At 36.3% G+C, this 22,259-nt stretch overlaps 7 protein-coding genes and 2 pseudogenes across 8 annotated transcripts; 4 read left to right on the plus strand and 5 right to left on the minus strand.

Moving 5' to 3' along the window:
• Nucleotides 1–551: 551 nt before the first annotated feature.
• On the minus strand, nucleotides 552–4,133 carry LOC108846946 (F-box protein At5g65850-like; annotated as a pseudogene).
• A 709-nt stretch (nucleotides 4,134–4,842) lies between these two features.
• LOC130501055 (uncharacterized) lies at nucleotides 4,843–6,144 on the minus strand (annotated as a pseudogene).
• Nucleotides 6,145–6,585: 441 nt separating this feature from the next.
• LOC130501054 (protein ALP1-like) lies at nucleotides 6,586–8,309 on the plus strand. The gene has a single exon (XM_056995945.1). It carries the CDS (start codon nucleotides 6,667–6,669, stop codon nucleotides 7,987–7,989), a length of 1,323 nt encoding a protein of 440 aa, XP_056851925.1. The 5' UTR covers nucleotides 6,586–6,666; the 3' UTR covers nucleotides 7,990–8,309.
• A 1,689-nt stretch (nucleotides 8,310–9,998) lies between these two features.
• On the minus strand, nucleotides 9,999–11,304 carry LOC108844038 (uncharacterized). Its single transcript, XM_018617232.2, has 3 exons — nucleotides 10,713–11,304; nucleotides 10,454–10,626; nucleotides 9,999–10,361 (listed from the first exon to the last, which is right to left on the minus strand). The coding sequence occupies exons 1-3, from the start codon at nucleotides 11,235–11,237 to the stop codon at nucleotides 10,211–10,213; spliced, it is 849 nt and encodes a 282-aa protein (XP_018472734.1). The 5' UTR covers nucleotides 11,238–11,304; the 3' UTR covers nucleotides 9,999–10,210.
• Nucleotides 11,305–13,919: 2,615 nt separating this feature from the next.
• Nucleotides 13,920–14,946, minus strand: LOC108847914 (uncharacterized). Its single transcript, XM_018621283.2, has 3 exons — nucleotides 14,851–14,946; nucleotides 14,488–14,661; nucleotides 13,920–14,237 (listed from the first exon to the last, which is right to left on the minus strand). Exons 2-3 carry the CDS (start codon nucleotides 14,640–14,642, stop codon nucleotides 14,081–14,083), a joined length of 312 nt encoding a protein of 103 aa, XP_018476785.1. The 5' UTR covers nucleotides 14,643–14,661; nucleotides 14,851–14,946; the 3' UTR covers nucleotides 13,920–14,080.
• Nucleotides 14,947–15,033: 87 nt separating this feature from the next.
• Nucleotides 15,034–18,078, plus strand: LOC108847913 (mediator of RNA polymerase II transcription subunit 17). Its single transcript, XM_018621282.2, has 7 exons — nucleotides 15,034–15,421; nucleotides 15,505–15,618; nucleotides 15,727–15,812; nucleotides 16,326–16,707; nucleotides 16,783–17,214; nucleotides 17,307–17,621; nucleotides 17,711–18,078. The coding sequence occupies exons 1-7, from the start codon at nucleotides 15,125–15,127 to the stop codon at nucleotides 18,020–18,022; spliced, it is 1,938 nt and encodes a 645-aa protein (XP_018476784.1). The 5' UTR covers nucleotides 15,034–15,124; the 3' UTR covers nucleotides 18,023–18,078.
• Nucleotides 18,079–18,258: 180 nt separating this feature from the next.
• Nucleotides 18,259–19,713, plus strand: LOC108846002 (uncharacterized). 2 transcript variants are annotated; one of them, XM_056995943.1, is made up of 5 exons: nucleotides 18,259–18,459; nucleotides 18,698–18,737; nucleotides 18,839–18,945; nucleotides 19,216–19,250; nucleotides 19,495–19,713. In XM_056995943.1, the coding sequence occupies exons 2-5, from the start codon at nucleotides 18,735–18,737 to the stop codon at nucleotides 19,560–19,562; spliced, it is 213 nt and encodes a 70-aa protein (XP_056851923.1). In that variant the 5' UTR covers nucleotides 18,259–18,459; nucleotides 18,698–18,734; the 3' UTR covers nucleotides 19,563–19,713. The 2 variants fall into 2 exon arrangements, with proteins under 2 accessions (XP_056851923.1, XP_018474710.1); XM_018619208.2 differs by having other exon boundaries at nucleotides 18,261–18,465; nucleotides 18,702–18,737.
• A 145-nt stretch (nucleotides 19,714–19,858) lies between these two features.
• On the plus strand, nucleotides 19,859–21,127 carry LOC108846640 (uncharacterized). The gene is made up of 4 exons (XM_018619850.2): nucleotides 19,859–20,037; nucleotides 20,148–20,277; nucleotides 20,382–20,485; nucleotides 20,776–21,127. The coding sequence occupies exons 1-4, from the start codon at nucleotides 20,035–20,037 to the stop codon at nucleotides 20,935–20,937; spliced, it is 399 nt and encodes a 132-aa protein (XP_018475352.1). The 5' UTR covers nucleotides 19,859–20,034; the 3' UTR covers nucleotides 20,938–21,127.
• A 253-nt stretch (nucleotides 21,128–21,380) lies between these two features.
• LOC108844695 (SPX domain-containing protein 1-like) lies at nucleotides 21,381–22,255 on the minus strand (the record flags this gene model as incomplete). Its single annotated transcript, XM_018617983.2, has 2 exons — nucleotides 21,381–22,055; nucleotides 22,169–22,255. Coding segments are annotated over 2 exons (591 nt in total), but the record flags the coding sequence as incomplete, so codon positions are not given.
• Nucleotides 22,256–22,259: the final 4 nt, after the last annotated feature.

The following is a 22,259-nucleotide window of genomic DNA, read 5'->3' on the forward strand; positions in this document are numbered from 1 at the left end:
TTCCAGCATGTTCTACTATTGTGACCACTCTCACCGCATATTCCACATCGATGGTACCTAGTGGAAATGTCTTTAGTGACCATTGGTTTCGACTTAAAGACTCTTTGGTTATTGCCTTTCTCTCCCACAAGCCCTGCATCTAAATCTTCTGTCTGCATTCGTTCGTCCAGCTCTGGACAGTAATGGCGTATATGGCCTTCCTGTCCGCAGTTCTTGCAGTAGAACTTTGTTAGTTGATAACACTATATGCTTACCATACGTTCTTGCCAGCGACAAAGACAGGTTACTCTGTGAATAAGAAGACATGATGGCTCTCTGGCGAGATCTTCTGCTGGCTCCAAAACAAATCCGCCATCACTTCCCTTGCTAAGTTTGAGCTAGGCTACATTAGAAAGTGATTGATCACGTTTCAACAGACGAAATAGGATTTTAGCAAATACAAGGAAACCAAGAATGATTCAAAAAGGCAGAGCATAGTAATGAGTTTAATTAATAAACCAAGATTTGCAAAATGTTAATAACAAGACCTAGATGATCAACATTATAATGTGTCGAGTCAAAAGTGTTCAAAATATAATTAGCTGCATAAGATTGCGTTATACACAATCTTCAAAACCAAATAGAAAAGAAGAGGAAATACATTAAAAATGCCTTAATAAAGACTTTTCATAAGCTTCACATCCTCTACATAATCTGGAAAGATATAAACTGGACGACCGTGATACTTCAACTCTTGTAACCCTTGTATTTCAGATCTTGCCACCAAAGTCTTCCTCTCAACATTGTAGTAAAAAACATAAAAAGGGTCTGAGAACCTCCATGGCGCCAAGACAAGATCACACGTACGAGTCATTCCAACAATTTGAAATATTTTGGTACACGGATGCTTCCACGAAAGAGGGAGTTCATAGATATTCATCGACCATTTATTTATCATCCAGCTGCATCATCTTCTAGCAACCACAAGCGGAGAATTCTTTGATTCTTATCTGTAAACCGAACCACGCCTAATCTACCCTTGTAGTTTATCAAAGTAGAACCTTCTAAAAAAAAAAAAAAAAGTAGAACCTTCTATATACATATTTTCATCATCTATATTAATAAAGCTGAACTTCTCAGATTTAACATCAAACCAAACTACCAGACACTTATTTGACTGGCAGATACCAGTGCAAGCGAGGTAATACAAAACTGATAAGTTTCTTGGGCTTCCACTTAAAACCAATTGGCAATTAGTGGTGTGACCCAAGTCACTTATATATTACTTATGTCCCCATCATATATCCGATGTGGGATCTTTTCTCCAATACCCTCCCTCGAGATAATGGTGCGTATAACCATTAATCTCGCAGAATCCATCATACCTTTCCGAGATATTGCTCTTTTCTAGCTATCTCGAAGAACTGAACCTTCTCTGGGCCATCAGCTAATGGGTTGATCGGGCCACTGTCTGGACCGGATTAAAGGGTCAGGGTATTGGGCCGGCTCTGATACCATGATAAGTTTCTTGGGCTTCCACTTAAAACCAATTGGCAATTAGTGGTATGACCCAAGTCCCTTATATATTACTTATGTCCCCATCATATATCCGATGTGGGATCTTCTCTCCAATAAAAACCCCATCTATGCAAATCATATGACCTCGATTGCAGATAGGAAGACGGTACAAAACATAATGGTATTCGCATTCGATCAGTCTCCATAGAAGTTTTCCAGTCTCCAACGTCAGAACCCAAGCCCGGTTGGTGTTCAAGTGCGCAGCTGTACACAACAATTTGAATTTATTTTTGGTCGGATCATACCCGCAATAAGTTACTGGATAACTTAAATATGAATTCGGTTCAGGTATTGTAAGAAACTCTCCAGTGGCGGGATTGCAGATCACCGGCTTTAAATACTGGTCACTTTTCCCATCTGTAAAACATACTAGTCGTCCGTGGAGCGTTGAAGTTACTTCATGATAATGATGAGAGGAATGCGTTTTATAATATGTGGCTACTACAGAAGAGTTGTAAGTCTGAGGTGTAGAAAAGAACAATAACTTTCCGTAACCAAAAACGGTGAACAAGAGCTGTGGACGATACGAGGATTTGGTCAGGAACAGTTCGGTGAAATATGGACGGCCGAGTATGGATGCCCATGATTTCGAAAGGCAACGAAACCTTGCTACATACTTCGACGATGGTAGTCTAGAGAATATATCGATAAGAAGATCAACTGGGATTATTGGTTTTGTGTATTCTCTTTCTGCGATGTATTGGGAGATCTCGGGGATTACGAGATCGCCCCGAATATATTTGGATGTAACTATTAGGAAATATATCATTAATGTATAAGTTAGGTTTCCTATTCTATTATGTAAAGAACTTGCTAGACAAGTTATGTAATTTGTATAAATAAGTCTATTGGCTAAGTTAATAAGATGAGAGAAACTATTATACTACTTAGGTTTCCTCCAAACTTGACATGGTATCAGAGCCATAGATCCAAATCCTATGGGTTATGGTTTTATTATTTTTTTCTTGCTTTTTACCAACTACTTATTTTACTTCGCAGCGAGTTTTGATTGTTTCAGTTATGTTATCTTCTTTGATTTATTTTCTTTTGGTTTTGCTACTATTTAAAAAAAAAAAAAAAGACGTTGTCTTATACTACAAAGAGGACGACGTTCGATTTGATTATTATTACTACGGATTATGAGCATGGACCATGGATGGATTCGTTCATATTTCACTTGTGTAATATTCTTTTATCATGATCTTCATGTGGCTATTTATCAACTACAACTTCGATATAGTCACGAAGATGATGACTCCAACGGGTATATACGGATCCAGTGGAGTGATTATTTGATGATGTTGCTGTGGACTTTGAGCATGGATCAGATGGGTTCGTTCAGTTCACATGGTGGCATGAGAAGATGAAGATACACAACTACTACAGTATTCTTCATTAAATCGATGACCGTGGCGAGGTATAAACGCTATTGATGACCGTGGCGAGGTATAAACGCTACTGATGGCCTTATGGTGGGGTATAAACACCATGAAGATGATTTGATGATTGTCCAATCTCATACGTGTTACCACGTATGAGCTTGCGGGAGGGTATTGGGAGATCTCGGGGATTACGAGATCGCCCCGAATATATTTGGATGTAACTATTAGGAAATATATCATTAATGTATAAGTTAGGTTTCCTATTCTATTATGTAAAGAACTTGCTAGACAAGTTATGTAATTTGTATAAATAAGTCTATTGGCTAAGTTAATAAGATGAGAGAAACTATTATACTATTAGGTTTCCTCCAAACTTGACACGATGGTTAGGTTATCCTCTTCTGGTACGAGCTGTTTCAGTTTTTTCATGATCAGAGCGTTAAACCTTAGATAGAGTCTCTTTTAGGTTAGGGACAGAGGCAAAGTGTTTTTTTTCTTGATTCTCAAGTTTTCAACTAGATTTATTTAAGGAACGATCTCAATCTTGGACTACTACTGGGCCTAATATCAACTAACCCATTCGGCACAGTATCTCAAAGTGTTTACAAAAAGGTTTGTATAAACTACTATTGGGCCTAATATCATCTTACTCAGATTCCTAACACCATTTCAACAAGTAAAAGATGAACTTACATTCAAGAGCTCACTCTCATGGAGAGTGCAGTACTGCAGTGCCTCATTAGTACCCTTGTAAGTGATAACTTAGTGATTCTTCCTGTTGAGATTGTCTTTGCTGCCTCTAAACGAAGTCAAGAGAGGCCTGTTAAGCAGTTTGAAAACAAGTATTTACTAACTAAAATAAAAATGTATATTTCATTCTATTTACCTATCTTTCTAGGGAGATTTAGTGAACTACCCATAATTGAGGTCCATATTAGGGAATTACCGATCGATTGACATTAAAACAAATTTCACTGCAATTGTGTTTTGAATTGGACAACTTTGCCCCTCTTTCACTCTCTTTCTTCGGCACGTTCCTGACACTCTCTTTGCAGCTTCTGACACCCTCTCTCTTTCAACTTTATTCTTTTTCTTCTATTTATTTTTTTCTTCTATTCTCAGCTTCTTTCACGTTCTTTCTTTCTCTATTATTTTGAGACTTTCTGTTTTTTTTTTGTAGACAACCTTATGTTTTCATTTACATTTTAGATTATTGTTAATAATAAAGCAAAATCCTATATATTCTCATCCATTCATTATGTGATGTAAAGCCAATCAATGAAAAAAAATTGAAAAACTTATGTGTATATAAGTAGTGTTAAGGTCTTATATGTGTATATAATTGTGTATCAAAAAGAGAATACTTTAGTGTTAATTTATTAGTTGATAGGAAGGACAACAGAGACTACAATTGATTGCAAAATCTTAACATTTCTAAAATCTATAATTCGTTCTAATGTAAATATTAGTGTTAAATTAATAACTAGCGGTTAACTTATTTGTTAGAATCTACACTTATGAAATAACTTTGTTTGTTAGGGCAACTCCAACGTAGACGGCATAACGCCATTTTGCCGTCAAAATTTCACTTTTCATCTCCAACAAGACGCTATATGCAACGCTATTATAGTGTCTTCGTCATTTTTGATACAGTATCACACTAAATATAGTGTAGGTACTGTAGCGACGGGATAAGTTTTTTTTTTTTTTTTTTGATTTTCTTTTATTGTTTACATAACTTAATTCATTATATTTACTTTTACAAAATAGCAAATAAAATTCATTAATATGTAATGTGATATTAAATTTATTTTTTAATAAATCTTAATGTGATTTCTAAATTTTAGTTAATATAAATTATTAATTAATAAAACATTTAAAATGGGATTAAAATACATAAAAATCATTTAAAATACATAAAATTACCCAAATAAACACCAACCAAACATAAAAAGTGCATACAAGAAAATAGATTTGCAGAAATAAAAAAAATACATAAATTTGCCAAAAAAAAAAAACTGGAAAACATTAGATTGACTAACATAATAATCTAAAAACCCGGAAAATTATTATCAGCTCCATCAAGATAATTATAATACGGGGTATAATCTTCTTGATCATTTGGTGACATTTGGTTTTCACCTTGAACTTGTTCTCTATGAGATGGTTGTCCTTCAGCTTGATCTCCTTGATATTGTGATGTTCGATATTGTGATCCATGATATTGGTATTGGACATCTTCTCCTTGTTCGTTAGATTGACTGGTTTGAGCTCGTTTTCTTATAATTTCTTGTTTCCGATTTTCGATATAAGCACGAGATGCAGGATCAGTTATAGAATTCAAATCTGCGAATAATATTTTATTCTCTTCTTTCATTTTTGCTACCTCGACCTTTTGCCTTTGAATTTCATTTCGTTCCGAATTACCTTTAGTTATAGCTTTGAGAAGTTTATCATTTTGCTCCATCAATTGTTTAAATTGTTCTTCAGATTGTAATTTTCTCTTAGCTTTCTTCACACCCATAGGTCTTGAAGATAAATTAGAAGTGCCTTCGTCAGAATTTATATTTAGATCAAATGAATTCATACCGGGGGATGGTGATGACTCAGGATCAACTGAAAATGATGGGGATGATGAAATATTACGACCTTCTTCGTGGAATGCACTAGGTGCATTACCGTTGTTATTTGTAAATTTTCCATGCCTTTGAGGATAGGCCAGACGTGGTCGAATTTGAAGCCTCTTTTATATTTGACATCTTGGGCTAATAACATCTTTGCTTGGTTCAACTAATTAAATAATGAGCAAAGATTAAATAAGTTAATATATACAATAAAATTATGAAATATAGTAAATAGAAAATCACATATACTCACAATGTCTTGTTCAGAAGCACCGCTAGGATTCTTGTTTTCAATTTGATTAACGCATCCCCTCAACTTGGAGACAGCTGAAAGAATTGTAGTCATTCGAGTTTGTAAAGATCTCCTTGGTCTTGGTTGCTGGTTGGAAATCTCAGACTTTTGGTATTCAGTTTCAACTCTTGCCCAAAATTGATCTTTTGACTGGTTTATTCCTATGATTGGATTTTGAGAAACATCAAGATACACATGACATAAGTGCATATCTTCATCAATGGAATATGATAAAGAACGACTTGAAGTCATTTTTGAGAAAGATAGTAGTGGTAAGAAATAAGTTGGAGATGTGTGATCATTGAAAGAGAAGTATATGTTTATATAGAGAAGTGATTCGTATTTTTGTGATAATATGATAATGTGAATGTGACATGAAGTGACTAATCAATGCAACGGTTAGATCTTGGTCAAATAAATCGAACGGTTTATATTGATTTATTTTTTTCTGGTATGTGATAATGGAATATGACAAGAAGTGACTAATCAATGCAAGAGTTTATATTGATTCGTTTTTTTTTGAAAATGTGATAGTGGAAATATGACATGAAATGACTAATCAAAGCAACGGATAGATTTTAGTCAAAGAAATTGAATGGTTAAGATTGATTTTTCTGAAAATGTGATAGTGGAAATATGACATGAAATGACTAATCAAAGCAACGGTTAGATATCGTCAAAGAAATTGAACGGTTAAGATTGATTCGTTTTTTTCTAATAATGTGATAATGGAATATGGCATGATTTGCCTATAAAATGTGTATCATGTTTGAACAATAAGACCATCATCTTCTATTTCTTTTTATCAAAGATGAATTATAACTTTGGTAGCTCATCTCATGTATCATCTTCTTCTTCTTCTTCTTCAGATAATGAGTATTATGATGATATTGAAAAGCAAGTAGCATGCCAAATTACTGCAAACAATAATTTTTTCATCACTCAACACCTACTTAACGAGAGACACCATGGTGGATCGATTCATGGTCATAGAGTTATTGATCGTGATCGGGAGAATGCTTCTCGCAATCTTTTCAACGACTATTTTGCAGAGAATCCTTTATTCTCTGAGGCGATGTTCCGGCGGCGATTTCGGATGGGGCGTCCTTTGTTTCTTCGTATTTATGATGCGATACAAAGACATGACAAATATTTTGTCCAAAGGAGAGATGGTGCCGGGAAACTTGGGTTGTCTGGTTTGCAAAAGATGACTGCTGCATTTCGGATGTTGGCGTATGGTCTACCAGCGGATTCAACTGATGAGTACATCAAAATCGGAGAGTCAACTGCCCTAGAAAGTTTGAAGCGCTTTTGTCGTGCTGTTGTCGAGGTTTTTGGAAGCCGCTATCTCCGATCACCTGACGCTAATGATGTTGCACGACTACTCCATATCGGTGAACACCGAGGATTTCCAGGTATGTTGGGTAGTTTAGATTGTATGCATTGGAAATGGAAAAACTGCCCAACAGCTTGGGGAGGACAATATGCCGGTCGTAGTGGTTCTCCCACCATCATTTTAGAGGCTGTAGCTGATTATGATCTTTGGATTTGGCATGCATATTTTGGTCTGCCGGGATCTAATAACGATATCAATGTTTTAGAGGCATCTCATCTTTTTGCTAATTTAGCAGAAGGAACTGCTCCACCGGCTAATTATGTTATTAATGGAAAACATTATAACATGGGTTATTATCTAGCTGATGGTATATATCCAAAATGGTCCACTCTTGTCCAAACAATTCACGATCCCCGTGGTCCTAAAAAAAAATTATTCGCAATGAAACAAGAATCGTGTAGGAAAGACGTTGAACGTGCATTTGGAGTATTGCAGTCAAGATTTGCAATCGTGGCAGGACCATCACGAATGTGGAATAAAAAGGTATTACATGATATAATGACAACTTGTATCATAATGCATAATATGATCATAGAGGATGAACGTGATATCAATGCAACAATTGAAGAACAAGGTGAAGTTCCAAATGCAGAAGTTGAGATGACAAGTGGTGATGATGCTCAATTTCAAGAATTCTTATCTCGGCACTATAGAATCAAAGACCGAGATGCTCATTTTGAACTTCGAGATGCACTAATCGAACATTTGTGGGGTGAATATGGCAATTCTAATAATTAGTAAGATGTATCATATTTTTTTTATGCAATGTAATTTCGTTTGTATGTTTTAGTTGTTTTAATTTCATATGTATTCTCATTTGTATGTTTTTAGTTATTTTAATTTCGCTTGTATGTTTTTTTTTATTTTAATTTCATATGTATTTCTAAAGTATTATTCTATAATTATAATTATTGTTTTAAATTTGTTAATCTTGTTCTTATTAAAAATAGTTACTTGTATATGTTATAAGAATAATGAGTATTAAAATATTAAATAGTTAAGAGAATCTTTTTTTAATAATATAATAATAGAGAATATTCTTTTTAGTGTGATATTTGGTGTTGTGGTTGGAGATGAAAAGAAATTTGGTGCTAAAACTACACTAAAATGGTGTAGTTTCAACACTAAAATAGCGTAGTGGTTGGAGATGGCCTTATAGATACATAATTTGTTAGCTGGTAAATATTTTGTTAACTGATACATTTTTTGTTAGATAGTTTCATAATTGATATATTGTTTAGTACACTCTTAGCTGGTAAATATTTTGTTAACTCTCACACATTGATACACTCTTTTTCTTTTGCACTCTTACATTCTCTTTCCTCTTTTTCGATTCACATTCCTCCTCTTTTTTTATCTTAGGCATAACTATCATTTTTGAATCTTCTCCTTTACTCATTCATTGATATCAAATTACGTGTCACCTAACAAAAGATATAGCGTATAACAAATCATGTATCAGATATCAAATCATTTAACAAAACTAAACCGCATAAAAATCATGTATCAGATATAAAACATTTAACAATATTTTGGTATCAAATAACGTTTTAACTCACAAATCATGTATGAAACCATTTCACAGCTACAAACCAAGTATAAGCAATGTACAAGCTATCAAAAATATCATGTACACAAATCATGTATCAATTAAATGACAACATATTTTGAATCAACTAACACAATATGTAACATATATCAAAATCAATTGCTAGATAATAAACGATTTATAAAACGATATACCATATAATAAATCTTAGATCAATTTCAAGTTTAGACAATAAAAATGAAAAATAACATCAAACTTATAACATAATCACTGTAAATTAATATTCACTCATGACCAAATTAAGGACACGTTCAAGCAAAAAAAAAAGTAAAATAAAAAAAACAAAATCAAAACTTACCGGTAGTAAAAATATAGTCATGAGTTTGAAACTTATCTGTTTTGCTAATACCAGTAATAGAAGCATATTCATGAGCTTGCGTGACTTGTACCCACTATTTTAATTTGTACACACAAATGTAAAGATCCAACTCAAGAAAATAAAAAAAAAATTTAGGAGACTAAGAAAAAACCCATAAAATAATTCAATGGGAGACACAGATTATCGATTGAGATTTAGTTTGGTAGATAGCGTTTTTTTGATTAAAAAGAGATGTAGATTAAGAAACAAAAACATAAGAGAATGAAAATGGAGTAGTTAGAAAAGAAGATGAGTGTTGCTAAAAAAAAGAAAAAAAAAGATGAGAGAACCACATAGAAGAAAAAGAAATGAATCACATAGAACCGACAGTCTTTCTGACACAGCCCAAATGAGACAGATAGGATAGAGTGGTGGGAGTAGGGTTAAAATCGTCATCTAAAATGCACCAATCACTTCAAGTGTAGTCTGCTAATTAAGGGGTCGTTTATGGTCATAGACGCCAATTATCCCATCTTTCTAAGGATGTGTTTCTTCCCCCTCCCTTGCAATCACTAAAAACCTACCGTAAGATAGAGGCGATCCTAATTTAATATGATTTACACTTAACAACTGCACCTTAAGACGATTTTTTTTTTTGAAGAATATCTTCATCGTTGTTCCTAGTTACATCCACCAGAAGGATATCAAAGTAGCAATTCATCTTCATTGTTGTTCTCCATTGTTATAGTGTCTCACTGTTATTAAAGAAAACCTCAGACATAGATTCACACAGCTATTTGTGTCAAAGAACATATCACCAGCCTCTAGTTATTACATCCATTAAGAGCAAAACTTTTTATTCCAATACTTATTTTCCTTCCGGTGGTATATTACTACAAGTCTACAACTGAGACAAATTCTAAAACTGAAAACACCCATATATATTATGAAAGGGAGGCAACATTAAAAGAATTCACATTAAAACAAAAGGGTTAGATAGATCATAGAAGTAACATTATTTAACTAAATCTATAAGATGCCAAGACAAGGAGTTAAGACATGGCCGTAATTGGGTAAGGTCCGGTAAAGAAATCAATCCGAGAAGTTTGAGGCTCAAGTACTTCTCCGTGTCTCTCTTCATCTTCATCTTCTTCCTCCTCTTCAGCATCCCAAAGAAACCGCGCATATGAAGCTTGTACATAACTGCAGCAAACAAGTATACATAAGCAACAAAAAGCCATACAAGTACTAGGAGAGAGAGAGAGAGCTTGACAATTTAAGAATCTTTTTCTTACCAGTCATCAGGAGCAGCTGCAACAGCTCGATTGAAGTAAGACTCAGCACGAGACGAATCCTTATGGATCATCCACACAAGCTCCGCGTACATGGCGAGAACATTCCCATCGTAAGGACTCACCAGAACCGCTCTCCCGCAATACTCCTCCGCTTTCAAGTAATCTCCCCGAACCTGTTTCAAATTTAATAATTAAGAAAAAAAACACAATCCAATCGAAAGTTTCAAACTTTCAGATCTAGAAAGAAGAAAGTGTTAACCTCTTTCAAAAACTTAGCGTAATTGCTGAGAAAAATCCCGTTTCCAGGATTAGCTTCAATCATCTCACGATAATGAACGTCTGTGCTATCCTCTCCATCATCACCACCACCGTCGGATCTTCCGCCGCTCCTTCTCTTCCCTCCTCCGCCGCCACCGCCGCCTCCGACCTCGGTTTCATCCTCCAACGCCCAGCTCAACGCTCTGTTGTCGTAAGAAGACGCGCGTATGATTCCGAATCCGATTCCTTCCTCCACGTCCTCCATAAGAGCGCCGGTGAGGAACTTGCTCGACGGCGGCTTATTAGTCGATGTCAGATGTTTGAGATCGCTCTCCGACGCCGTTCTTTTGATCTTCCCGTCGCTGGAATGCACAGACATCGGGCTGTAACAGCAGCAGGAGGATGAGGAGGAAGAGAGTGTGAGAGATCTGGGCCGTTGGATCTGATGAAGAGATTCGGGCTCGATTGGGCTCGAGACGTGGACCAACGAGGTGAGAATTGGAGTCGACGCGCTTCGTAAAAGCATCGTTTTTTTTTTTTCAGGTCTGTCGCTGTATCCTATGAGCTGTGTGTGTGTGTGTGTGTGAGAGAAGTGAAAGACGGTGCGTGTTATATATATACTGGTGAAGTGATTTGATTAGAGGAAGGTGGAGGAGAAACAATCTCACCCGTCGATTTGCTTTTTCATCACGTGAAACTTTTAATTATTTTTTTATTTATTTATTCTCCAAGATATTTTTTTTTGTTTGGTTCTCCAATTTGTGTACCAAAATCATTTTTAATTTTGACTTTTCATATATATGAGTTGTTTGCGAGTGTTACAAAAAAAAAGAGTTGTTTGCGCATTTCTCTGCTTTGTTCGTTAGTATACATATAGGAATGCTTAGTTTAATTTTCTTTCAATTTACTGAAAGTTCATGGAATACCATTTGTTCTTAACTTCTACAATAGCCAGCTGGAAAACATAAAATGGACTACATATTGTTGTTTTTTAGCTCGGTTAAAAGTTAAAACTAGTTGTTGACTTGTTGTTGTGTTTTTTTTTTTAGAAATTTGCTTAACAACTCCTCCAACCAGTCATCTGGTTTACCTGCTGGTTTCAGTGTTAGAAGACCTCTCTATAACATAAACTTTGTTTTGTCTTCCTCCAGCAATGAGTTTACCACTAAGAGGATCTTTCTGTTACCAGTAATTTTCAAAGACAAGTCATCATGAATCTCTTTATTCACGAATAATACTTTTAGGATATGAAAACCTACCTGATCATTTAGTATGATCACGATTCCCGTTTTGCCTCCGGGGATTAAAAAATATCGGCATCGTCAGGTGGTTAATCAAAAAAAAAATGTGTATATCAACCTTTATATTAGACTTTTAATGTTTATTTTTCTTTGTTGCAGAAAATACACGTTTGATTAAATATCGATCTGGTGAACAAAGTAGCTAGAAGCCTTTGACACCAAGTTATTTATACCAAAACAACAAAATATCGTACGCGTATCCCTTGCACCAAACAATCTGCATAGACATTTTTACAATGTGAAATCAAAGAAATATAGAAATGAAGCATATTAACACTTTAATTGTTCATTCAAATTCAGCTTAATAGAAAAGCTAAACTGAAATAAAAAATCTAGTGACGAACGCGACATCTACGTCATTGATTTTAATATGTTAGTTCCCGAAGGTCACGAAATTGCAAGAGGACGGCAGCGACTAACTAAATATGGTCTACCGTCCACGGCCAGTGTCTCTCTACAGATCACACGTGGAACCGTTGCATATAAATGCATGCATTGTCATATTATTCATTTTTCCACAATGTAATGAAACTAAAATACTAGATGCGATGCGTGCAAAACATGCTAATTGTTTTTAAACAAAATGAATATTAATTATATGAGTATCAAAACAAATCATCATGAATCTCTTTATGTACGAGTGGGTCACGATTCCATGTGCATTAAGGCTCACGTTGTAATCGACTTCCATAACAATTTATATATTTTTTCGTTTGTCTCATTGTAAGTTGATAACATGGCCTTGTCTTTGATACTGACTTTTATAGTACAATTAGTGTAAATTAAGTTGACAACATATATGCCTGCAAACCTTGATTTGATTTACAGTTTTATACCCTCATCAGGGCACATAGATACAAGATGAAAAATTCAGAATTGATTTATACTTTTACTTGATAAAAAAAAATATATTTATGCTTTAACTGTAGGAGGTGAGAAGTTTCTTTTTCCCTTTTTAGGTAAGAAATATTCATATTGGTATTTAAATATATAACATATGTTCACCAAAAAAAAAATATATAACATATTACCTGGAGAAGAATGTAACCTTTACTATGCTATAGATTAAAGTGCAAGACTTTTTATATAAAGATGTATACATTACAGATTACAGTACCATTTGAAATATATTACAGAATATAAAAGTTATAAATCGAAAAATATATAATTCAATATTAACAATTATGAATTTATGATAAACTAAAATGCCGTCAACATTAATCAAACTATCAATGGACACCTTTTATATAGACAACCATGCATAATAAGGTCCACTATCAATATCATGTTAATTTTCATTGGCAGCCAATACAGAAAATAGCCTTTGAAAAATGATCATGTTCGAATTGTCTACAAAGTAAAATGAATAATTATCCGTGTAGTGTTTTGTTGTTAGGTATGAAAGAAATACAGCTCTCATTCATCCCTTCCTCGATATCAATTGGTTGAAATGACTGAAGAAATGTGGAAATTACAAGAAAAAAGGTGTGCGTCAATTATTGATGAAGGTGGTCTTTTGAAATCAAGTTGTTCACGATTTGACTGGGGGAGGAAAACTAATACAAAAGCAATGAAGAAGCATTATTCCAAAGGTAGAAGTGTCCAAAGGTTGGGGCCCAGGGATATGCTCATCTGGGGTAGGCTTCCTGTGACCTTCACCTGCGGGGCCAACGTACGAAGAGCTCAACGGTGGAGAAAGAGAAGGGGTCTTTGTCGTTAAGGTCTTCGTCTTCTATGTATCTCTCCACTCCTTTGTATTTGATTCGCATTTTAGTGGGTGTGCATTGTGCAGCCGCATTTTAATAATTTTCGGAAATGACACCCGACCGATGTTAGCAAAACAGTTTAAAATAAAATGTACAAAGGCAACATATGTTTCACTGGAAAATCTAAAAAAAGTAAAAAACTCAAGTTTAATATTATATCTTTATTCAAGTCATATAAGGTGCAAGCAAATCAAACGGGGTCTAGAAGAGCCTACAACTGACCAAAGTAAATGTGTTGAGAACCAAACTTTGGATTACAACTTGGGAAAATCCAAATAGATTAAATGCTGGTTTTAACTTTGCTAATTCCCTTGCTTGAAGAGAACGGATGCAAGACCTGACCTCCATCCGAAAACCGCTGCTGGCTCAGGCCTTTTGTGTAAGAGCGATGCGAGACCAGCTGATACTCCCTGGCCAGGCATCCTCACCACCTCCTGATTAGCAACCGACTCCGAAAACCTGTATTTATAATCACAAAACATTTGTTTCTTATCAGTATTAACTCTGCAAAGAGAAAACAAGAGCCCCCACTCATTCTGCACAGCAGTTCTGCTTTGAGAGGTTACATATAGTAGTGACTGTTCAATAGGTTCTGATTAATGCCAGAAAGACAATGATCTACAATGGTCAAATGAAAGCAGAGACTTTTTGGTTTCTTTAGTATATTTATAAAAAAAAACACAAAATGAGCAACACAAAGATGACTTACAAGGGAGGAGGAATGATTCCATCATGAGCAATGGAGCAGAATCCTTGCCTTTGCTTGTGCTTAGGATTGGACGAACAAATAACATAGACACGTCGACGGCGCTTCACCGTCTTACAAAACTCACACAACTTCTTCACAGATGATCTCACCTTCATTCTTCCTCTCTCTCTCTCTCTGCAATCCAAAAAAACCATTAAAAAACTGTACTAACACTACATATCTCATTTCTACTTGTCTACTCAGAAACTTGTTCGAATACGAATCTGAAGATCGATCTCTTAACTACATCGCGATAGATCCACACACGAAATCGAACGGTGAGAGAACTCAAATCAATAAGAACCCATCAAGTCAAGAAGTTACCTGCGAATTCGAAGGCGACTACGAAGATGAACCCCACGATCGATAATCCAAATCGCAAAAGGAAAGGGTTTTAGAGTGTGTGGAGCTTTATGGGCTTTTATGGACTTTAATGGGCTTTAAATGGGCCATTATAATTTTACTTAGAATTAACCCGAAACGAAGAACCAACCCGGAGTTTGTTAGATCTAAAATAAAACCGATTAGGAGCGGCGAAGCGCTTTCACTTACCGCGTCACCGTCGAAAATCTAAAGGGTTTTCTCTGTGACGACGGAGATGGACAGTGACATGGAGATCTCTCTCGACAGGCTTCCGATAAAACGACTAGAATCCATCGAGGAGAATGGCGCGGAGCGTTTCCCTTCCGATGTTAATTACGACGACAAGAGAGTCTCGTTGATTCGTAGAATAGACTTCGCGTGGGCGTTGGAGGAGGAAGACGACCTGAATAGCAAGAAGAAGAAGAAGAAGACGTCCAAAGAGATCTCTGAGCAGTGGCAATGGAAAGGTATGGTGGAGAATCTGCAGCTGGCTCATCAGGAGCTCTCCGTCATCATAGACCTTATCAATACCGTGAGTTTGTTTGTGAGACTAATGTGCTTAAACGAATATGAATGGTTGTGTTTTAAGTAATGGAATTGATTTTTTTTTGTTAGGTGGAAGCTAATGATGCGGTAACGGTGGCTGGGATGACTAGACCTAAGCCTATGCCTAATGAGATTCTCTCGGATCTTGCTGTGTCTACTGCTACCAAGTTGCAGAGCTACAGGGTATATAACTAAGTAGCTTACTTTCTTAATGTGCTAAACTTGTAGTCTGGTAATTTTGTTAGTTAGATGCTTATTAGTCTCATCTTTGGATACTTGTTTCCTCGGCAGCATTTAGGAAAATACTTCAAGCAATCAGCAAAAGCTTTAGAGCAGAAAGTGAATCGCGAAGCGAGGTTTTATGGTGCTCTTATCAGGTTCGTGCATTTGCTAATAACTTTTTTTTTTATTATTATATTATATGTTAGCTCTGTTTCTGTGAACAAGAAGCTTTAGGGAAACCTTTAGTTTCTTTAATGGCATTTTTGCAACTCTGAGGATGTTCCTTTTTTGCATTGTTTATGCTAGTTTTAAGTTGCTTACTACAATGTCATAGCTATTTTTCTTGTCCTCAGATAAGTGATGTCTTTTTTTGCAACTAGGACGATTATGCTCATAGGTTATGTTATATGTTGTGACTTTAATCAATGTGTTTAAGAATCCTATATTTGGATTTCTGCATCGTCTTCGTTGCTAAACCCTGCATAATACAGTACTTCAGGAACATTCAGCTTGTTGTGTAGGGTCTTCTTAGGACTATGGTTAGCTCCGTTGACGTTGTTTATAATTTTCAGAAAATTGATAAGATGACTTTATATTCCAGAATAGAGATTTTTTTTAACTTGCAAATGGTAATTTTTTTTTTTGCAATGCTGACAAGCTTATTATAGGTTGCAGCGGAACTGGAAAGTCAAGCGACAGCGTGTACTTGCTTCAAACGCCAGCAATGAGGGCTTCACATTTGATCTTTCCGACGGTTCAGTATATGATCCCGCTTCTGGTTTTCGCCCATCTACACTCTCCACTATTCGCGTAGAACATGATTCAGCTGGTATGCTGGCCATTAATCTACCCCAGGATTCATGGTACTCCCTCCGGTTTGGGTTTGTTGGCTTGAATTCGATTGATAACCCGAACGAGTCTAACGCGCACATAAACTCCACTACCGGTGAGGATCTAATATCAGAGAAGGAGTCTCTAAGTGACGACGAGTCTGTTAGAGAAACTCATTCGCTACTTAGGGAGGTGCATAAATCTATTTTTGCTGAGCAGGTTGGGTCATTTATCTCGTCCTACTATGGTATCTTTACATTGGCTTTTGTCTCACTTCTTTGGTCTTCTTACCAGTTGTTTGACATGCTAAATCGCGAAGCCTTCAGTGAAGGTGTGGGGTTCAGCATCAGTGGAATACGAGAAAACTTCATGGAAATGAACATCGGACAAGGAGCTTCTTTGTTTGTATCTCTCTACCCATCGGGCAAAAACGCAAGCATCAAGAAGTCGGAATCTGCGAACATGCTCATTGAAACAGAACCAGCGGAAGGAGACTATCGTGTGAACAAGCTAGGGTTCCCTAGTCGTGCCAGCTATGAAATATACTTGCAACAGATTTTTCACGAGCATGCCTTTGGCAAAACGAAAGATCAGCCCAAGTCAAAAAGCAACAGATCATCCAATCAAACCGCAAAAGACAACAACTCGGGGCTTCTTGACCATTTCTGCTTATCTTTGGCTCATAGAATCTTCTCAGCTAGAGTTCTCGTGCAACTAGAAAGCGTGGTATGTTCCCCTGCTGCATTAAGAAACTTGTTGTCATCTTTAGATCCTTCCTTTTTTTTCTTAAAAGTATTTGCTGCTTCTTTGTCGAACAGGTTTGCAAGGTCCCGTACCTTCATTTGATATCTCATCCTACATGGAATTCTCGGACATCTTCATGGACTGTCTTAATGACTGTTCCTCCTTCAATCATCCCTCAAGGAAGTTCTGAAAGTCAGTCTCCAGATGGTAAGAGGAAGCTTAAGACGCAGTTCCGGACAAAGGTGGTAGTGAAGGATGATTGTATCAGTATAGAAGCGGAATGCACACCCAATGTGGTTGGCTTACTGAAAAGCACTTCCTGCAATTTATTCTCCATGAACAAATACGAGTGCGACTTGGCTGACCTCCCCGTGATAATTCTCCAACAGGTAATGTTCAAACTGTCATGTTAATCATGTTTATAGCAATAGTTCCTCTAAACACGTGGCTTATTGATGGGGAAATATTGTTTGGGAAGGTGGCGAGCCAGATAGTGTGTTGGCTGCTGGAGGAAGCAAGGACGGTAGGGACAAAAGCGAGCCGTGATTTTCTGTCTCTGTCGTTAGAGATAGTGGAAGGGGAGAGAGTGAGCCTTGTGGGGCAAGTAAACCCGGAAGACGCAAAGGGATGCATCTCGTGGTGGCTTGTGATGGAGAATGGGTGCACTGAGGAGAGGAAAGGGGTGTCGGAGAGTAGGAAGTCGTTGGGGCATTTGTCTCTGGATGTGTTGTACTCTGTTCTTATGGATTTGATCAACTTATGTGGTAGTGGTCGGAATGCTTTAGACTGATTGTAAAAGAACAAGACATGACTCTTTAATTTGGTGTTTTTATAACGATTCTATAATTTTCAGTGTCTAACAAGACTCTTCAATTAAGCATAAACTATATATATAAAGATTATACTATACTATAATAATGTTTTTCTACTTCAAATTAGTGTTATTTTTTGGTATAATCAGTTTCTGGAGATGCTTGTGTGATTTTGGTTAATTTATAAGTTCTACGTTCATTTTGATAATAATCTCTTTTTCCCCGTTTGTCTAAAGTTAAGTGATATTAAGGGAGAGAGGGGTAGAACAGGGAAAAACATAATCTATCTCAAACGTTTCTTCCTTCGTTGTCACTCGAACCGATCCCTCCCTCCCTTCACGACGCTGATCGGTTGCAAGATTCAAGCTTCAAAATCCTAATTTATTTACCCACCACCATCGTTATTAGCTCAAAAAATCAGGTTTCTATTCCTTTTTCTGATGTTTCTCCATGTTTTCCTCTTTGATTTTCTGATTTGTTCTCCCATGATTTGGAGTTTGAATTAGAACTAAAATTCACAAATGGTTGAGCATTCCCCGTGATTTTTCTTCTACAAATCTCGATGCTGTACAACGATAGGTTTCATTATTGTGTCTTCCAATCGATTTAACTATGATTCTGGTCATTATTCATCTGTTTGATCTGTTTAAATTTCAGATCCGAGGAGTTCTTCAGTGATCATCAGATACAATGGTATTGATAATTGCCTTCTCAGATCTATTCTTTTCTTCTTTTTTGTTTCTCTAATAGTGTGGTTTGAGCTAATAAGAGCTGTTTATCTTTGATATGTACAGTCAGCTTTGTTCAATTTCCATTCATTTTTGACGGTGGTGTTGCTTGTGATCTGCACGTGCACATATCTGAAGATGCAGTTCCCTGCCATTCTTGAGCAGAAGACTGGGTTTGTTACCTTCCTCTTTACTCTCCTTTTTATTGAATTGGATTCACCTCGGAAGGAAGAATCTAGAATAATTTATTAGAGCTTTGAAACCGATTATTAATCTATTTACTTGCTAGCCTTAAGCTAGATCTCTGCGAATAGTTACGTTGCATTCCATATGAGTTCATAAGTCCTAGTGCTTTCTATGATCTCTCTCTCGTGCATGATGCATCTATTCATCACGTTGGTCAAATACATATTGATGTTGAAAAAGTGCTTTTGTCATTGCAGGTTTCGAGGATTCTTTTGGAAGGCTGCTAGAATAGGTAGGTCTTCTTAGTTCTTACCCCCCTTGGATTGTGTTTAAGACAGTACCTCTTTGCATCTCTTCTTATGGACTGACACTAATGATATGCTTTCTAGGAGCAAGAATTAGCTAATAATAGTTTGACTTCATTTTCAACCGTATAAATACAAGTTTTTGGACTATATCCTCTATCAGTTAGTGTGATGATTCGTTTACACATTCCGTTGATTAGACTTTGATTTGTTATGTCACACTTGTAACAGGTGAGCGTTTGAGCCCTTGGATGTCCGTGGGATGCTTCATGATGGGTGTGTCTATCATTTTCTTTTGATGTCTCAACTTATCACAAGTGTAGATTTTACTTCTTTTGAGATACCCAGTTTTCTGTATGCAAAAAAGGTTTCGATGAAAGATTAGAGTGTTCTCTTTGGATGATGGGTTTGATCTTTGTGTTGTTTTTATGTGAAGTCTTAAGTCTATAAGCCGAATTGTAGAACATTGGAGCCATCAAACCAGAATATATAACGCACAAAGAAGAGCTATTTATTACACCGTTGCAAGTTTTTCAGTTACTAAGTGAATCTTCACAAGCTCAAAGTAGTCATGTCTGCTACGATTACGATGACTGCAGAAACAAAGGATTGAAAACTAAATGGGCCTAATTATATTATCCAGGCCCATTATAAGAGGTTTACATATAAGTAACATAGCTTAGCTTACCTTCATTCAAAATAATTCAAGCCGAGAAACTCGTCCCCTTAAAACCCCAAGACTTCTCTGTGACCTAGCTTCCAGGTCAAGTTATGGTACTTTTTCTTCTCTGTTCTTCTTTTCGATTTCTTCTACCAGTTTTATCGAAACATATGTTTCTCTTTGACTGTTTGATTTGGTCTTTTTGTTTCTGTTTCTCTGGCAGACAGAGACAGGAGAAGTTGCTGTGAACCCGAGAGCATATCCTATCGCAGATTCTCAGTTATCGTTAACGATTCTGGATCTAGTTCAACAAGCCGCTTTCCATCAACAACTCAAGAAGGGTGCTAATGAAGGTACCTTGTTGAAAAATTTATTTGCATGTTATATTTCCACTTCTAAAAATTTGTAAAACTAAAACTGATTTTTTTTGTATAATTTTCTCTGGTTTTTTGTTCAGCTACGAAGGCACTTAATCGTGGGATCGCTGAGATTGTGGTCATGGCTATAGATGTTGATCCCCTGGATATTCTTCTTCATCTTCCTTTAATAGCTGAGGATAAGGTTTGGTTTCTTCCTTGTTTGTTATTTAGACATATGTTTTTTTTTCTTTTCAAATGAAATCTTTATGTCTTGTCAGAGTCAATTAGCTTTTGTTTCCTGAACTTAGACAGCCTTTATATTGTTCTTGTGACAGTTTTTTAGTTCTTGAGAAACTCATAAGTTGGTTTTGATTAGTACGTCTAATCTTTTCCTCTTGATTGTTGGTTTGTTTAAACTTTTCCTGGTTAAGATAATTAATAAAGTTTTGCATATTGTTTTGGTTTACTAAACTCTTGTCTTTTATGTTGCAGAATGTTCCGTATGTGTTTGTGCGTTCAAAGCAAGCCTTGGGAAGAGCATGTGGTGTATCAAGATCTGTTATTGCTTGTTCTATCACATCAAATGATGATGGTGGTCTGTTGGAAAAACAAATCGAGCATCTCAAGGATACTATTGAGAAGCTTCTCATCTAAAAATAAAAACCTCGAATTGACTGCTCGGTATGATGAGTCTCCCCTTACGGTAAGGCTTTGACTGAAGTTTTGTGTAAGCAAATACCAAATCAAAAACCGTCCATATTTCTCTCTTATTTTTTACTTTTTGCTGTAAAGTATGACATGACATTGATAATTGACACATTTATCTAAATTTCTGTTTCTTCAAGAGTTTGTACTGGTTTTTTTGCTCTGTTTTTTTTGGTTTTGTGTTGAATTATTGTGGTGATTATTTGTTAAAAAAACTGTTTACCTTATAATTAAATCTAAGATCTTTCAACTTAAGATCTAAAAGGCAGCTCTAAGATCGACACATGTAGCATTCAGAAAAGTATTAGACTATATAATGTGAAATTAAGTGAAGAGTCACAAAAGCACTTGAAAGATGATATCTTACTTGTTGAACTCAAAGGTAATAGATAAATCTGAAAGTGGTATATTATATCAAATTACTACAAACCAAACACAGTAACAAAGTTACAACTCCTAAGGACTTTTAAAAGGACCAAAGACATTGATATAATGTATGGTTTTTATAATATGTTAGCTTTCTACTGTAATAGAAGTGGAAAGAGCAGTGCCTTCTTTCCTCTCTATTTGGCTTCTTGCTCCAACAAGGGAATCTTGTCTAACCCGTTTAACTGGAGCGGCGGCAGGGAGAAGACGCTCACAGTGGAGCTTTTGCTCCTGATTTCTTTCAGCACACGCAAAGCAGCTATTGTACTTTTCATGTGGAGGCTCTCCATGAACTTGTGCTCTGCTTGGTGGACACTACTACTCTCATCAGACTCTGTTGTTGCATCAGCAGCGACCGACTCGAAGAAGCAATCGAGCATCGCCTCGGATTCCTTGATCAGCTTGTACAGCAAGTCGGTAGTGTAAAAGGGTTGCTGAAGAACTTTTTGGATGTAAGGCAAGCGCATGAGGTCACCGGTTCGTTTGTCGTACTTCTTCAGTATCTTAACCAATCCTGTGTAGTTCAGAGCACTGTAGTTCTCGAGAAGAACCATCTCTCCATGGAGATCAACGATCTCTTTCCTTATGCTCATCATCTTCTCCTTTGAGTCCTTGGACTTGCCAATCCTATCTCTCAATTCCTGTTATTTAAACCAAAAGACAAACCGGATTCGTAAACCAAATCAGCGATATTAAAATCGATGTTTATTGGGGCCTGGCCCAAATCCGGCCAGAAACGGGATGATTGTGTTACCTTGAGTCTGATGATGTACTCTTTCCTCCTTCTCAACGAAAAGAAGTTGTTGAACTCCTCCAGCTCCTCCTCCAGCAACTGGACGAAACTG

The sequence above is a fragment of the Raphanus sativus genome, unplaced genomic scaffold, assembly GCF_000801105.2.
Source record: "Raphanus sativus cultivar WK10039 unplaced genomic scaffold, ASM80110v3 Scaffold0087, whole genome shotgun sequence".
NCBI classification, from domain to species: domain Eukaryota; kingdom Viridiplantae; phylum Streptophyta; class Magnoliopsida; order Brassicales; family Brassicaceae; genus Raphanus; species Raphanus sativus.